This window comes from Mobula hypostoma, chromosome 2 (genome assembly GCF_963921235.1).
Source record: "Mobula hypostoma chromosome 2, sMobHyp1.1, whole genome shotgun sequence".
Classification (NCBI taxonomy): Eukaryota; Metazoa; Chordata; class Chondrichthyes; order Myliobatiformes; family Myliobatidae; genus Mobula; species Mobula hypostoma.
In genome coordinates, this window is record NC_086098.1 from 43,025,280 (window position 1) to 43,042,888 (window position 17,609).

Below are 17,609 nucleotides of genomic sequence, written 5' to 3' on the forward strand. Positions count from 1 at the left end.
ACTAACTATTAGAAAACTATGGAAACTGAGAACACAGTTGAAGTTAATTTGAAAAGTAAGAATTTGTTTTAGTGCAATGATCTGTTTTGCTTATACAGTGCCTATAAAAAGTATTCCTTCTCCCCCCACCCCCCACCCCCACAAGTTTTCGTGTTTTGTTGTTTTACAACATTGAATCACAGTGGATTTACTTTGGCTTTTTTTGGACACTGATCAACAGACACAAACTTTTGTGTTAAAGTGAAATCAGGTCTCTACAAAGTGATCCAAATCAATAAAACACAAAATAATTAATTGCATGAGTATTCACTCCCTTTAATACGACACACCAAATTATCACTGGTGCAGCCAATTGGTTTTAAAAGTCACATAATTAATTGTGTGCAGTCAAAGTGTTTCAATTGATTGCAGTAAAAATACACGTATCTGGAAGGTCCAACTGCTGGTATCCTGGCAAAAACTACACCATGAAGACAAAAGAACACTTCAAGCATCTCCATGAAAAGGTTATTGAAAACCACAAGTCAAGAGCTGTATACTGTACAAGAAAATTTCCAAGTCACTAAATATCCCTTGGGCACGTGGCCAAGTGGTTAAGGCATTGGACTAGTGACCTAAAGGTCGTGAGTTCGAGCCCCAGCCAAGGGAACGTGTTGTGTCCTTGAGCAAGGCACTTAATCATACATTGCTCTGCGACGACACTGGTGCCAAGCTGTATGGGTCCAAATGCCCTTCCCTTGGACCCTGTATCTGCTCTTCTGAGATATAACAGGTTGTGTATTTGGATTTAGTAAAATCTCTAAACATTGGTGTCATGGAGAGGGGAAACTTGCAGCATGGGCAACTGCTGGTCTTCCATACAACCTTGCCCAGGCTTGCGCCCTGGAGAGTGAAGACTTTCCAGGCGCAGATCCATGATCTCGCAAGACTAATGGATGCCTTTATTATTAAATATCCCTTGGAGTATAGTTGTCAATAATCAAGTGGAAAGAATATGGTACATCTGTAAATCTGCCTAGAGCAGGCCGTCCTCAAAAGCTGAGTGACCATGCAAGAAATGGACTAATGAGGGAGGCTACCAAGAGACCCATGAGAACTTGGAAGGAGTTACAAGCTTCAGTGGCTAAGGTGGGAGGGGCTATGCATACAACATCTGTTGCTCAGGTGCTTCACCAGTCACAGCTTTTTGGGAGAGGGGTGAAGAGAAGACTACGGTTGGGGAAAAAAAAACTCTCATGAGTTTGCCAGGAGGCATGTGTGAGACTGAGGTCAAGTGGAAGAAGGTTCTATGGTCTGATGAAACCAAAATTGAGCTTTTTGGCCATCAGACTGAACGCTGTGTTTGGCATAAGCTAAACACTGCACATCATAAAAAACACACCATCCCTAATGTGATGCATGGTGGTGGGTGCATCATGCTGTGGGAATGCTTCACTGCGGCAGACCCTGGAAGGCTTGTGAAGGTTGAGGGTAAAATGAATGCAGCAAAATACAGGGAAATCCTGGAGGAAGACCTGATGCAGTCTGCAAGAGAACTGCGACTTGGGAGAAGATTTGTTTTCCAGCAAGACAATGACTCCCAAGCATAAAGCCAAAACTACACAAGAATGGCTTAAAAACAACAAAGTTAATGTCTTGGAGTGGCCAAGTCAGAGTCCAGACCTCAATCCAATTGAGAATTTGTGGCTGGAATTGAAAAGGGCTGTTCTGTCACTATCCCTATGCAATCTGGCAGAGTTTGAGCAGTTTTGTAAAGAATAATGGGGAAAATTTGCAGTGTCCCGATGTGTAAAGCTGATAGAGATCTATTCACATTGACTCGAGGCTGTAATTTCTGCCAAAGGTGCATCTACTAAGTACGGACTGAAGGGACTGAATACTTAGGTAATCAATTATTTTGTGATTTATATTGGTAATTAATTTAGATCACTTTGTAGAGATCTGTTTTCTCTTTGACACAAGAGTCTTTTTCTGTTGATTAGTGTCAAAAAAAAGCAAAATTAAATCCACTGTAATTCAATGTTATAAAACAATAAAACATGAACCCCCAAGGGCGGGGGGGGGTGAATATTTTTTATAGGCACTGTATCTGCTCTTCTGAAATATAGCAGGTTGTGTATTTGGATTTAGTAAAATCTCTAATTCTAGTAACTCACTAGGTTAGATTGTGCTCCCCATTAGCTTGTGAACTTCTGTGTCATTTTGGGGAAAAAGTTGGAGATCTGATACTAGCACACTTGACAATCTTCAGTGCCAGATAACTCAGCACCATGACCGAAGACAGAGTAAAATTTTATTAATTTGAAGACCTCAAGGTTTTCTGATCTATGCAAGTTGATGTTGAGCAGCCTATTTATTTGAATGGGTTCACTGACCAGGATTGACAAGATTTGTCTCGCTAAGGACTTGAATACTTTTTCTTTAATTTATGGTTTTCTATGATCACAAATGTTTGTTTTTTTAGTTTTAAATAGATTTTAAATTTTTTAATAATTTAAATCTACTTAAATTAACGCAACACACATCAAAGTTGCTGGTGAACGCAGCAGGCCAAGCAGCATCTATAGGAAGAGGCGCAGTCGACGTTTCAGGCCGAGACCCTTCGTCAGGACTAACTGAAGGAAGAGTGAGTAAGGGATTTGAAAGCTGGAGGGGGAGGGGGAGATGCAAAATGATAGGAGAAGACAGGAGGGGGAGGGATGGAGCCGAGAGCTGGACAGGTGATAGGCAGAAGGGGATACGAGAGGATCATGGGACAGGAGGTCCGGGAAGAAAGATGGGGGGGGGGTGACCCAGAGGATGGGCAAGAGGTATATTCAGAGGGACAGAGGGAGAAAAAGGAGAGTGAGAGAAAGAATGTGTGCATAAAAAAGAGTAACAGATGGGGTACGAGGGGGAGGTGGGGCCTAGCGGAAGTTAGAGAAGTCAATGTTCATGCCATCAGGTTGGAGGCTACCCATACGGAATATAAGGTGTTGTTCCTCCAACCTGAGTGTGGCTTCATCTTTACAGTAGAGGAGGCCGTGGATAGACATGTCAGAATGGGAATGGGATGTGGAATTAAAATGTGTGGCCACTGGGAGATCCTGCTTTCTCTGGCGGACAGAGCGTAGATGTTCAGCGAAGCGGTCTCCCAGTCTGCGTCGGGTCTCACCAATATATAAAAGGCCACATCGGGAGCACCGGACGCAGTATATCACCCCAGTCGACTCACAGGTGAAGTGATGCCTCACCTGGAAGGACTGTTTGGGGCCCTGAATGGTGGTAAGGGAGGAAGTGTAAGGGCATGTGTAGCACTTGTTCCGCTTACACGGATAAGTGCCAGGAGGGAGATCAGTGGGGAGGGATGGGGGGGACGAATGGACAAGGGAGTTGTGTAGGGAGCGATCCCTGCGGAATGCAGAGAGAGGGGGGGAGGGAAAGATATGCTTAGTGGTGGGATCCCGTTGGAGGTGGCAGAAGTTACGGAGAATAATATGTTGGACCCGGAGGCAGGTGGGGTGGTAGGTGAGGACCAGGGGAACCCTATTCCTAGTGGGGTGGTGGGAGGATGGAGTGAGAGCAGATGTACGTGAAATGGGGGAGATGCGTTTAAGAGCAGAGTTGATAGTGGAGGAAGGGAAGCCCCTTTCTTTAAAAAATGAAGACATCTCCCTCGTCCTAGAATGAAAAGCCTCATCCTGAGAGCAGATGCGGCGGAGACGGAGGAATTGCGAGAAGGGGATGGCGTTTTTGCAAGAGACAGGGTGAGAAGAGGAATAGTTCAGATAGCTGTGAGAGTCAGTAGGCTTATAGTAGACATCAGTGGATAAGCTGTCTCCAGAGACAGAGACAGAAAGATCTAGAAAGGGGAGGGAGGTGTCGGAAATGGACCAGGTAAACTTGAGGGCAGGGTGAAAGTTGGAGGCAAAGTTAATAAAGTCAACGAGTTCTGCATGCGTGCAGGAAGCAGCGCCGATGCAGTCGTCGATGTAGCGAAGGAAAAGTGGGGGACAGATACCAGAATAGGCACGGAACATAGATTGTTCCACAAACCCAACAAAAAGGCAGGCATAGCTAGGACCCATACGGGTGCCCATAGCTACACCTTTAGTTTGGAGGAAATGGGAGGAGCAAAAGGAGAAATTATTAAGAGTAAGGACTAATTCTGCTAGACGGAGCAGAGTGGTGGTAGAGGGGAACTGATTAGGTCTGGAATCCAAAAAGAAGCGTAGAGCTTTGAAACCTTCCTGATGGGGGATGGAAGTATATAGGGACTGGACATCCATGGTGAAAATAAAGCGGTGGGGGCCAGGGAACTTAAAATCATCGAAAAGTTTAAGAGCGTGAGAAGTGTCACGAACATAGGTCGGAAGGGATTGAACAAGGGGTGATAAAACGTTTTCTAATTATCCAAACTATTCAAAACAGTTAAAGATTTTTCATAGCAGTAAAAATCGATACATTCTATGGATAAGGTTTGAGGATTGGCCATCTGAGGTTGTGTTGCCATCTGCTTGAGGTATGACCATGAGGTTGCAAGATATTAAGTGATTAAGTGTAGTCATGTGACTATCTCCCCAGAATGCATCCTACCCAATCAAACACTTAAAATTTAAATGTATTTCATGCAATCTAAGGCAATTGAACAAATCATCAGGAATGGGTGTGCACCTCTGCAAGTCATTGGCTGAAATGACAAGAGCAGAATGTATTTGTGTGGTGCTTAGCTTGGCCAGGGTTGACACTGTTTCTTTCTGCAGAGCTCTTCAAAAATGACTGCAACTGCCATGTTCATATCCTATCTGATTTGGAATTTTCTGTGATCTTAAACTAATTGAATAGAATTTATTACTTACATCTTTCATATACACAAGGAGTAAAAATCTTAATGTTACATCTCCATCTAAATAAGCAATTTATAGTAATTTGTAATAAATAGTATGTACAACAGAACAGTCAATATAACATAGAAATACAATTGTATCAGCATGAATTAATCAGTCTGATGGCCTGGTGGATGTCCCGGAGCCTGTTGGTCCTGGCTTTTATTGCTGCGGTACTGTTTCTCGGATGGTAGCAGCTGGAATAGTTTGTGGTTCGGGTGACTCGGGTCCCCAATGATCCTTCGGGCCCTTTTCACACGCCTGTCTTTGTAAATGTCCTGAATAGTGGGAAGTTCACATCTACAGATGTGCTGGGCTGTCCGCACCACTCTCTGCAGAGTCCTGTGATTGAGGGAAGTACAGTTCCCATACCAGGCAGTGATGCAGCCAGTTAGGATGCTCTCAATTGTGCCTGTGTAGAAAGTTCTTAGGATTTGGGGCACATACCAAACTTCTTCAACCATCTGAGGTGAAAGAGGCGCTGTTGTGCTTTTTTCACCACACTGCAGACAATGTGAGCTCCTCGGTGATGTGTATGCCAAGGAACTTAAAGCTGTTCACCCTCTCAACCCCAGATCCATTGGTGTCAATAGGAGTTAGCCTGTCTCCATTCCTCCTGTAGTTCACAACCAGCTACTTTGTAATGAAACAACAAAAAATAAGCTTACTGAAATACTGATATAGTAATAGCAATTTCAGTTTAAATTCTCGACCATTCCACCTTAGTGGTTACTTATGTGTGTATATTCTTTTGGTCTCCAAAATGCTGAAATAATATTGGTTATCTGTTTGTTTTATTTTAACAGAAAATAACTTGTATTACAAATTATTTATCACAATTGATAACTAAGGTAGGCATGAGTATTTTGTTTACTTAATGATAGTAGTAAACTGTTCATAATGGTATAGTAGACTAAACTGGATGAAAGTGGGTAATTTGTTTATGTTTCACTTTGATACTTGTATCAAAGAAGTCAACTGAATCTTATTTATTGACTCCCAGACCATCCAGTGAAAATGCAATGGAAATCACGTACAAGGATTGGATATAGAAATGGCTCATCAGTGAAAGGCCTTTCTAGGCAAATGTACACAACTTCTAAAAAAAAAGTTCTGTGACAGGAATATGAACAACACACACAAATGTGAACAAAATCTGTATGAAGAAACCCTTCTTGTATATCAATCCAGCTGTTATGCCTACTGTCCCAGGGATCAATTCATTGCAAGCGGAGATAACAAAGTACAATGTAGCCACCTACATGAAGGAACAGCTTATTACCGAAAATGCGATAGACTGAAACTCAGAAGACACTTTTACTTAATCCCCTTCAAAATAGGCAAGCGGATCCTCTCAAATTCCGCACACCCTTTGTCGAAGATCACGTTACAGATTTCAATGCACCCAACTATTTTGATTGGCTTTTTGCAGGGAGGGTCTGGAGGAGCACAGAAGTAGGAAAGCACATACACTGATCAGTGAGACTATGTCAGTATTGAACTTGACAAAATCACTTTTTTCCACTTCTCTGTCAGCTAATCAAAATGAACTTTGAGGATTGTGTTTGTGATAGACACAGCAATAGAGAGTGAGAGGGCATGGCTGGAACAAGAAAAGCAGCTGAGAAAGCTGGCTGCTGAGAAGAAAAGCAGTGATTGGTAGTAATTGGGTCTGGTACCATCTATCACAGGACATAATGAATTAATTGAGATAGCAATTTGGGTAAAATATACACAAGAGAAGGCTTAGGTTTTATTTAGCAATTCCATATGGAATATCTAGTTTTTTGAGAGTAAGTCAGAGTTTTACAGCACAGAAACAAGACCTTAAGCCCAAGTTGTCCAGGTGACTAATACACTCAATACATATCAACACATCCACTCAAAAACTTCTATAGTTGTACTGTGGAGAGCATTCCGAGAAGCTGCATCACTGGTATGGAGGGGTTACAGAAGCTGCAGAAGGTTGTAAATCTAGTCAGCTCCATCTTGGCCGCTAGCCTACAAAGTACCCAGGCCATCTTTAGGGAGCGGTGTCTCAGAAAGGCAGCGTCCATTATTAATGATCAGGTCCTGAAGACCATCGCTGAAGCCATCAGCGCAGGAGTTGAGTGGGTAAAGTGGTACCGACCCTCCAAGCAAACTATTGCCTTTGTCAGAGCTGGGGAGCAGCCAATACCTGCCAAAAGAACATCTGCAGGCATTCTGTCCTCTGCAAAGGACTGTCAGCTGTTGGTGGACCTCGAACGGCAGCTGAAGTTCCCCAACCATATCGCAGCCACCACCCTGAACCAGACATTGTCCTTGTGTCTGAGTCTACTAAGCAAGTGGTGCTGCTGGAGCTGACAGTCCCATGGGAAGATCGCTTGGAAGAGGCCTTTGAAAGAAAGCTCTCCAAGTACGCAGGACTGATCAGCCCTGGCTGGGTCACCTGGAGGAGGGTGTATGATGTTGAAAGACCTGAAACACCCGATGATTCCAGGAACATCAGTGAAGATGTGTCCTGAGGTATCAGTAGTTGTATGTACACAGGACATCCAGCACACAGGGCATGCCCTTTTCTACTGTTACCATCAGGTAGGAGGTACAGAAGCTTGAAGGCACACACTCCGTGATTCAGGAACAGCTTCTGCCCCTCTGCCATCCGATTCAATGGACATTGAAGCTTTGGACACTACCTCACTTTTTTAATATACAGTATTTCTGTTTTTGCACATTTAAAAAAAAATATTCAACATATGTAATTGATTTACTTATTATGTTTTATTTTTTTTCTCTCTGCTAGATTATTTATTGCATTGAACTGCTGCTGCTAAGTTAACAAATTTCACGTCACATAATAATAAACCTGATTCTGATGTATGTCCAAGCTAGTCCCATTATGTTTGTCTCAAATTCCTATAAACCTCTTCTCTCCATATACCTGTCTAACTTTTTTAAGATTCTAATAGCACCTTCCTCCTTACCTTCCTCTGACAGCTTGTTCCATATACTCACAACCTTCTATGTCAAAAAGTTTGCCTAAGGTTCTTCTTAGATCTTTCCCTCTCACCTTAAAACTATACCCTTTCGTGTTAGATTCCCCGATGCTGGGAAAAAGACTGTAACCTTTCACCTTATCTATGCCTCTCATGATTTTATAACCCTCCATAGCTCAGATTCCTGCTCTCCTGAGGAGGAATCCAGCCTCGCCTTAAAGCTCAAGCCCTCCAGTCCTGGTAGCAATCTTGTGAATCTTTCTCACCATTTCCAGCTGAATGTCATTCCTCTTTGAGCTGGACAACCAGAACTGCACTCAATACTCCAAGTGGTCTCACTAACAATTTGTACAGCTTCAACATGACATTCCAACTCCTGTACACCCTGACCTATCTGACATACCAAACACCACCTTCTTCATCTTGCCTCCTTTCAGTATTTTGTAGCTTCTATGAAACTTTCCAGAGCTTTGTTGTTTGTCAAAACAGGGTTTAAAAAAATCTCCTCATGGCTGGAAAACAGCTTGGAGGTAGAGCTGAAGGAGTATGTTATTGCTGTCCAGTGACAAAGTGGAACATAACCTCATTCTTCACTTTTTGTCTTTGAAACTGATCATCCACTGTAATACACTCCTCCCCCCATCACTAGAGATATTCTCCTTCTATGATACTCTGGTTCAACTTCCATGTTTATCAACATTCATTCCTTTTCCCATTTCACCTTGCTCATCATGTGACTTCCTCTGTGTGGGAGAAACCAAATACAGATTGGATGAATGTTTAGATTTCAGCAACTTTCCGTTTGAAGCAGCACCAGCTGGTTCTGATGAAATCTCATCGGTCTAAAAAGGACTGTTTTTCTCTATCCCCAGGTGCTGCCTGGCCTGCTGAGTATTTCCAGTGTCTGCAGTTAATATTTTTCTTTTTCAAACTGTTCAATCGCCATGAATTCCAATTAATCTGGGATGTGACCAGTCTTTTGATGAATGAGTCAGGCTTATAGATGGTTCCTTTATTAGGTAAAGTTTTAAATTTAGAGTCACAGTGTTACTAGTAATCATAAGAATAATGATAAGTTTACTCTGGTATCTGATTTTAACAATACAGTACTATACCAAAGTCTGAAGTAGGCTAGATTTTTTAAAAATGTGGTTTCAGATGGAATGATGAGAGGCTTGATCGCAACATCAAGCTGTCTGGGATTACCTGGAGAGAGAGAAGCAGGCGAGACAGCCAATATCTGCAGAAGAACTGTAGTAAGTTCTTCAAGATGCTTGGAATAACCTACCAGCCGATTTTCTTATAAAACTAGGGATCAGAAGTGGAAAGAGAGAGCAATTTAAATTCCTAGGTGTTAATATCTCTGAGGACCTTACCTGGACGCAACATATTAATACAGCTATAAAGGAGGCAAGACAGCCTCTATATTTCATCAACAGTTTGAGAAGATTTGGTTTGGCAACTGAAACACAAGTTTCTACAAATATACCGTGGAGAGTATTCTGACTGGCTGCATTACCATCTGGTATGGGGGGGGGCAGGTGTAAGGATGGTCAGCTCTGTCATGGGTACCAGCCTCTGTAGTTTCCAAGACATCTTCAAGGACCAGTGCCCTAGGAAGGCAGCATCCAGCATTAAGGACCCCCACTACCCAGGGCATGCCCTCTTCACAGTGTTACCATCAGGAAGGGGTCACAGAAGCCTGCAGGCACACACAGAATGACTCAGGAATAGCTCTTCCCGTCTATCATTAGGAAGAAGGTACAGGAGCCTCAGGATACACACCATCAGCTTCAAGAACAGTTATTACCCTCAACTTATAGCCTCTTAAACCAGAAGGGATAACTTCACTCATCCCTTATCAGTGAACTGTTTCTAAAACCTATGAAATCACTTTCAAGGACCCTTCATGTCATGGTCTCAATATTTATAGCTTATTTAGTTACTATTTTTTCTCTTTTGCATCTGCATTTTGTTGTTTTTTGCACATTGGTTGTGTGTCCTGTTGAGTATAGTCTTTTATTGATCTACTGTGTTTCTTGGATTTACTGTATATGCCCGGAGTTGTATATGGTGACATGCATGTACTTTGATAATAAATTTACTTTGAACTTGTAATCATGACCGCTTTTTACAGAAAATGATTGATTTAAAATAATTATACTACCAGAAAATCGGGTTGCTGATTATAATTTAGAAATTAAATTTGCATTCCTACAGAAAGGTGATATAGTGATGATGTTGAAAGTGAGGTGTATGCATAAGTTTGAAGATGCTCTGCCTCATTTTAAAGGCGATACCGTGAGGGTCCATTAGGAGAGCCGCCCCGCCCCGCCCTGCCCTGTAGATGGTGCTGTGTTTGGATGGCCAGGAGTTGAGGTTGGCGCCACTCCTGATTGCCGCTCGTCCGCTCTTTGTTGCCTCGGATATCAATGCGGGCGCACCAGCCGCTCGGGTGTGGGGCCTTCTGATGCTGTTCTCGCTGCCGGTCATGTTTTCCTACGAGTATGTCACGGAGGAGCAGCTGGCCGGCTTCGACAAATACAAGGTAAACACGTGTTGCCGGGACCTCGTCAGCTCACTTCACATTAGTAGCCGGTCGAATGCCGCTCACTGGCGGTAGGGAATCGGTGACTACTGGAGAGGGGCCTCCCTCCTCACCGTCACCTCATTCTCCCCCTCCCACATAGCAACCTTCCACATCCACAGCCTCCAACACAACGCCACAGCCCCCTTCCACCGACATCTCCCCATCCCAATCGCCTCCTTCCTCAACCCTTATCCACAACTCCCCCAACATCATTCCCGACCACACCCGCTGGCACTCTCTTTCTTTCTCCCTACTTCCGCACCTCACACCTCTCCCTTCTCTGTCCCATATCATTCCTGACCACACCATCCCCGACCGCACCCACTTGGCACATCTTCCCAATCTGCTCCCTTCTTCACACACACCCTTCTCCCCCACATTATACCCGCACTCCCATTGCCCTACCCTGTTCCGTCTTGTAGTAGAAGGTGCTGTAAAAACAAACCTGCGGGCATTAAGCAGACTAGGCAGCATCTACGAAGGAAAATAGTCGTCCGAACAGGCTCTAGATTTGCACTGAAGGGTCTCGACCCGAAACGTCGTTTGTTTCCATCTACAGATAACACTGACCCGCTGAGTTACTCCAGCAGTTTGTTTCTTAATTTCTTGTAGGTGTTCGTACTGTACGCCCGGTGCATCCCATATTAGTCCAACGCTTCCTCCTATTCCTTTAAAATAGAAGATACCCGTCTTTGCCGCTAGGGCTTATGCAAGTTGGGTCCATAGTCTTTCTTCTCTAGAAAGTTACTCTTTGTCATAGTCATACTTTATTGTTCCTGGGGGAAATTGGTTTTCGTTACAGTTGCACCATAAATAATTAAATAGTAGTAATAAAACCATAAATAGTTAAATAGTAATATGTAGATTATGCCAGGAAATAAGTCCAGGACCAGCCTATTGACTCAGGGTGTCTGACCCTCCAAGGGAGGAGTTGTGAAATTTGATGCCCACAGGCAGGAATGACTTCCTATGACGCTCTGTGTTGCATCTCGGTGGAATGAATCTCTGGCTGAATGTACTCCTGTGCCCAACCAGTACATTACGTAGTGGATGGGAGACATTGTCCAAGATGGCATGCAACTTGGACAGCATCCTCTTTTCAGATAGCACCGTCAGAGAGTCCAGTTCCATCCCCACAACATCACTAGCCTTACGAATGAGTTTGTTGATTCTGTTGGTGCCTGCTACCCTCAGCTTGGTGCCTGCTGCCCCAGCACACAACAGCAAACATGATCGCACTGGCCACCACAGACTTTGAATTCTCTGTAAGATTAGTTCCTGACTGTCTTCGCTCTGAAAACAATGAGGCCAAGATATCTGAACCTTAATGGATTAGGGAAAACAATTTTCTAACCTGCATTGTTCCTTTTTTTTGCTTTACCTGCTCTTTACAACTACTTTTCCTGCATATTGTCTTGTGGATTATGACATGAGATTACCTAACGGCACAAAGTATAAATTATCAAACGCAGCAGTTTCCAGCAACACGGGGAAAGTGAAAGGTTGTCTTTAACCACTTCCAAGCCACGTTATTACGTCCTCCCACCCAATTGTGCTCTACTCCATTGTCAACAAGTCCATCCTTTTACTTTGTCAAAAGCATAGTCTATATATGACTGATCATAGTCAATTTTCTATTTGACCTTGGTGTGAATTTCCAACTAATTTTGTCACAGACGCAGCCTACACCTGTTTACCATTTTCCACCTCTATTCATTGACGCAATTTATATTTGAACCTTTACTGTGACATCTAGATGTTCACAGAATACATGCTGATTATTTTTCGTTTCTTGTCTTCGTTTTATTAATTTACTGGTTAAACATTTTAGCTTGGAAATATAATGCAGCATGAAGAGGTGATTTTTATTTTAAACTGGTGTTCTTGTTCTGCTGTGATATTTTAAGATGAATCAAACAATTTTATTACGGAATTGGAACTGCTTGTGTCGGTTTTTATGTTTCCATAACAATGCCAATGTGGTTTAATAATAGTCAGTCCTTTCTATTGTTCATGGATTTAAAATGTTTAGTTGTCCCTGGAAACATTTTGTATAGCAGCCTAAGTTGTACTAATTTTAGAATTAGTCAGAACTTTTAAAAGACCATAATGATTGTTTTTACATCAAATGAGTGTATTCAAACCTAATTTTGCAATGTATATGTGAATTATTATTATTATTATTAGGTGGTGTTGGTAATCCTTTCCTACTCCGGACAGTAGTGCTGCAAAGATCTTGTGATAATAATGTGGTTGCTGTGAAGTGTCACTAGTTCATTTGTTCGGGAAGGTAATGTGTTCAGGCCAATGTGAGATTCTAGACTCTGGACATTTTACTATTTTCTGCATTGGGTAAAGGGATCAATCAGACATTGTGCAATAAATTGTGGTCTTGTCTGTGAAGTTCATTTCCTGTGAATAAATTTAAACAAAACCTTTAATCTCCCAGCAAAAATCAGTTGTCTCACGTGGGTGCTTCTGTTAAAGGTTCATACAGTATATTTAGATGAATTCAAAGGTGTAATTGTAAATAATTACACCTAGTTATTACAAAATATAGTATTAGTTGGCATAAATGTATTTTTAATTTGTTCTTTAATAATTAATGTGAATTTTAAATTGAAGACCATGTGTGTGTGTGTAAAACTGGCAAAAATAGTTTAAAAATTAGTTGAGTTTTGGGTAATAAAACACTGGACTGTATAATTCGCACCACCAATCCTATTTAGTAAAAACGGAATAAGAGTTCAGTATCAGTTCTACAGTAGCCCTGACTAAAGCAGACTGAGTGTAGTTGCGTGTCTTGAAATGTGTTTGTAAAATCTTTTTGAAGAAAAATAATTGCAGGAAAAATTAAACTGCTGGAAGAACTCAGCAGACTGAGTAGCATCTGTGGAGGTAAGGAGATGGTTGATGTTTTGGGTAAAGACTAACCAGGACCTGGCTTTTCCAGTTTTTTAATTGTGCTGGTTTCCAGCACCTGCAGTCTCTTTTGTTTCCAAAAACAAAAAGTAATTGAAATTCTGTTTTGAATTCGATGAATTTTTATTTTGTCTTTAAGATAAGCATTGACAAATGCTCTTGAGTGAACTATTGTTTCAGCTGCTGTACATGTAGATACAAATGTTAGTACGTAATTGTTGCATTTGTAGCTCCTCAGGCACTTGGTCCTAATATCTGCAGCAGGAGGCATTCTGTCTGCTGAGCTGCCAGTTGACTGAATTTGCCCTCTCTACTACTGATTACGTGCATAAGGTTGTTAAGTTGTATTCCATTCTTGAAATTTCACAAGTTACAAGAAGGGAACCTGCCTGGTGATTATCATATTAAAAAGGATCAATGATCAAATTTATTCGCCATATACATTTACATGTATTAGGAATTTGCTGTGGTGTGTTGGTGAGGGTGTGACATTCTTTAAAAATTATTGTATTAAAATATATAAATAAATTATTTACTGTCATCTCCTGCCACTATTTTCTGTAGCTAAATTTCTCTCGCAGGTGTTGGCCTTACTGTTTTAAAAATGCCTCTCTTGCTCATACCCAACCAACTTCTCTCTGTTGACATATTTCTAGTTGATGTTGGAACACCACAGGAATAGTGCTGTATGTATGATACCCAATCCTGTAGTTCATGTCCATATAGTCCTGACTCTGAAAAGCATGAAGTAAGTTTCGGTCTCTGGCATGGTGCTAATGTGGATCTGATCTCTGAATACTGTCTTGTCTAATCCAGCTTTCTCTCTTTCAGCCCATTGCCATGTGTTCATTTACTGCCATTTACTTTGTATTTCATTGCCTTACTTGCCACAAAACCAGTGTGGATGTAAGTCAGCTTTGATCCTAAGGACTCTGGACAATGAAGTGAGAATTGATGAGCTTGCAATTAATTATTCCCATGTCTAACACCCTGGATTTGGAATATAAGTAGGTGGCTGCTTCAATCCTTGTTATTATTCACAATAGTTGTAGCAAAATTCTGTATTTTGAATTTCTGTGACAACCAGCAGAGGAGATTAACAATAAAGATTTGAGTGGAAAATGGGTATTGGGTGGTGAAATTCAAGTTTGTTAGCTGTTTTTTCAATATTAGTCATTGTTATTTGCGAGGGAAGTGTTAAATTTTTGACTCGGTACTAGGTCCCCCACAAAGAGAAAACCATGTTGCCTGGATTGGGGAGCATGCCTTACGAGAATAGGTTGAGTGAATTCGGCTTTTTCTCCTTGGAGCGATGGAGGATGAGAGGCATTGATCGTGTGGCTAGTCAGAGGCTTTTTCCCAGGGCTGAAATGGCTATCACAAGAGGGCACAGTTCTAAGGTGCTTGGAAGTAGGTACAGAGGAGATGTTAGGGGTAAGTTTTTTTATGCAGAGAGTGGTGAGTGGGTGGAATGGGGTGGTGGAGGCAGATATGATGGGGTCTTTTAAGAGACTCTTGAATAGGTACATGGCACTTAGAAAAATAGAGGGCTATGGGTAACCCTAGATAATTTCTAAGTAAGTACATGTTTGGCACAGCATTGTGGGCTGAAGGGCCTGTATTGTGCTGTAGATTTTCCATGTTTCTATTCGAAGCCAGAATAGGAAGGGTAGGGTAGTGGTGGTAAGTGTAGTGGTTAATCTGACGCTATTACAGCTTGGGCTGTTGGAGCTCAATTCTGGTGCAGTTTGTAAGGAATTTGTTCTTCCCATGACCGTGTGGGTTTCCTCTGGGTGTTCCAGTTTCCAACCACAGGTGTACCAGTTAGTAGGTTAATCGGTGACTGTAAATTGTCCTGTGATCGGACTGTGGTTAAATAGGTGGGTTGCTGGGCGGCTTGTTGGGCTGCAAGGGACTGTTCTGCACTGTATCTCTAAATAACAGCTGGTAGGTGATAGGTGAGACCAGGTGAGGGGGAAGGTGGATGGGTGGGGCGAATTAAGAATCTGGAAGGGGATAGGTGCAAGAGGTAGAGGGCTAAAGAAGGAATCTAATAGGAGGGGACAGTGGACCATGGAAGAAAGGGAAGGAGGATGCAAACCAGAGGGAGATGTTGAGTAAGTGAAGATAGGAGAATGCAAGAGAGGATAATCAGAATGAGGAATGAAAGGAGCTGGGTGGGGGTGTGGTTACCAGAAGCTGGAGAAATCACTGCTCATGGGATCAGTTTGGAAGTCACCCAGACAGAATATGAGGTGTTGATCATCCAACATCAGTTTGGCCTCACCGTGGCAGTAGAGGTGGCCATGGACAGACGTGTCAGAATGGAAATGGGAAGTCGAATTGAAATAGGTGGCCACTATAAGATCTTGCCTTTTGCATTGGGCAGGGGGAAGGTGCTTGTCAGGGTTGTGCTCCAGTCTGTCAGGTCTCCTGAGGCTACACCAGATAATAATAGATGCCTGTGACAGACTTGCAGATGAAGTGTTGCCTCACCTGGAAGGATTATTTGAGGCTCTGAACAGTGGTGAGGGAGGATGTGGAGGGACAGTTGTAGCACTTATCCTTGCAAGTGTGACAAGTGCCAGGAGGGAGAGCAGTTGGGAGATCTGAGTGGAGAAGGAAGTTGTGTAGAAAATAATCCCTACATAGAGGGGGAAGGAGAAAGATGTACTTACTAGTAGGATACTGTTGGAGAAGTGGAAGTTGTGTCCTTATCTACCACCTCATGAGCTTCCACATCCAACACATCCTCCCCATCTTCTGCCATCTCCAAAGGGATCCTACCACCAAACATATTTTTACCTTCCCTCACCCACTGTCTGCTTTCCACAGGGGGTTCTCCCTCCATGATTCCTTTGTCTATTTGTCCTTCCCAGCACTTATCTTAAGCATCTTAAGTGATACACCTGCCCATTTACCTCCTCCTTCACCTCAATTCAGGGTCTCAAACAGTCCTTCCAGGTGAGGCAACACTTCACCTGTGAATCTGCTGGGCTTGTCTATTTGGTCTGGCGCTTCTGATGTGGCGTCCTCTACGTTGGTGTGACCCGTCGTAAATTGGAGGACATCTTTGTTGACCACCTATGCTTCATTCACCAAAAGCAGAACTTCCTGGTAGCCAAACGTTTTAATTCTGATTCCCATTCCCTTTCTGACATGTTGCTCCATGGCCGCCTCTTGTGCCAAGATGAGGACACCTTCAGCGTGGAGGAGCAACACCTTGTGTTCTGTATGAGTAGCCTCCAAGCTGATGGTATGAATATCCTTTTCTTCCAGTTTAAAAAAAAATTCTGTTGTCTCCCCCCCCCCCCCCGCTTATTCTGTTCCCCACTTTGGCCTCTTGCCTCTTCTCACCTGCCTATCATGTTCCCCTGGGTCACCACCTTCCCTTTCTCCTATGGTCCACTCTCCTCTCATGAAAGATTCCTTCTCCATCCCTTTATCTTTCCTACCCAGCTGACTATACCTATCACCTTCAAGCTATCATCCTCCTCCTCCTCCTCCTTCTTCTTCTCTCTCTCTCTCTCTCTCTCTCTCTCTCTCTCTTCTCTCTCTCTCCCCCCCCCACCTTTTCATTCTTTTCCAGTCCTGTAAAAGGGTCTTTGCCTGAGACGTCGACTGTTTATTGATTTCCATGGATGCTGCCTGACCTTCTGAGTTCCTCCAGCATTTTGTTTGTGTTGATTTCCAGCATCTGCAGACTTTCTGTTGTTTATATGGAGAATGATGTGGTGGATGTGGAGGCTCGTGTGGTGGTAGATGAGCACAAGGGAAACACTATCCCTGTTATGATAGTGGGAGGATGGGTAAGGGCAAATGTGTGGGAAATGGAGGAGATGCAGGTGAGGGATGTGTTGATGGTGGTGGAAGGAAACCCCTTTTTTTTAAGGGAAAAAAAGAACATATCAGATGTTCTCGAATGGAAAGCCTCATTCTGAGAACAGAAGAAGTAGAGACAGGAACTGAGAGAAGGAAGTAGTATTTTGACAAGTGACAGCTATAGTTAAGATGTCTCTGGGAAGCAGTAGGTTTGTAAAAGATGTCAGATGTAGTCTGTATTCTGAGATCGAGAAAGGTATCAGAGATGGAACATGTAAAATTGAGGGCAGGATGGAAGTTGGAAGCACCTCCTCCATCCACATCTACTACGTTCAATGTGGCCTCCTCTACATTGGTAAGACCAAGAACAGATTGTGCAACTGTCTTGCAGTGGCCTAAATTTGGGCTGGATGGACATCTGGAGTTTCAGAT

The 17,609-nt window shown here is 42.8% G+C and overlaps 1 protein-coding gene across 1 annotated transcript in view; it reads left to right on the forward strand.

Moving 5' to 3' along the window:
• Positions 1 to 10,180: 10,180 nt before the first annotated feature.
• Positions 10,181 to 17,609, forward strand: part of selenoi (selenoprotein I) — a 65,056-nt gene continuing 57,627 nt past the window's right edge. The window contains exon 1 of the mRNA XM_063036443.1: positions 10,181 to 10,391. Coding sequence (XP_062892513.1) covers positions 10,191 to 10,391 — 201 coding nt within the window. The 5' untranslated portion in view covers positions 10,181 to 10,190. The remainder of the gene's footprint in view (positions 10,392 to 17,609) is intronic.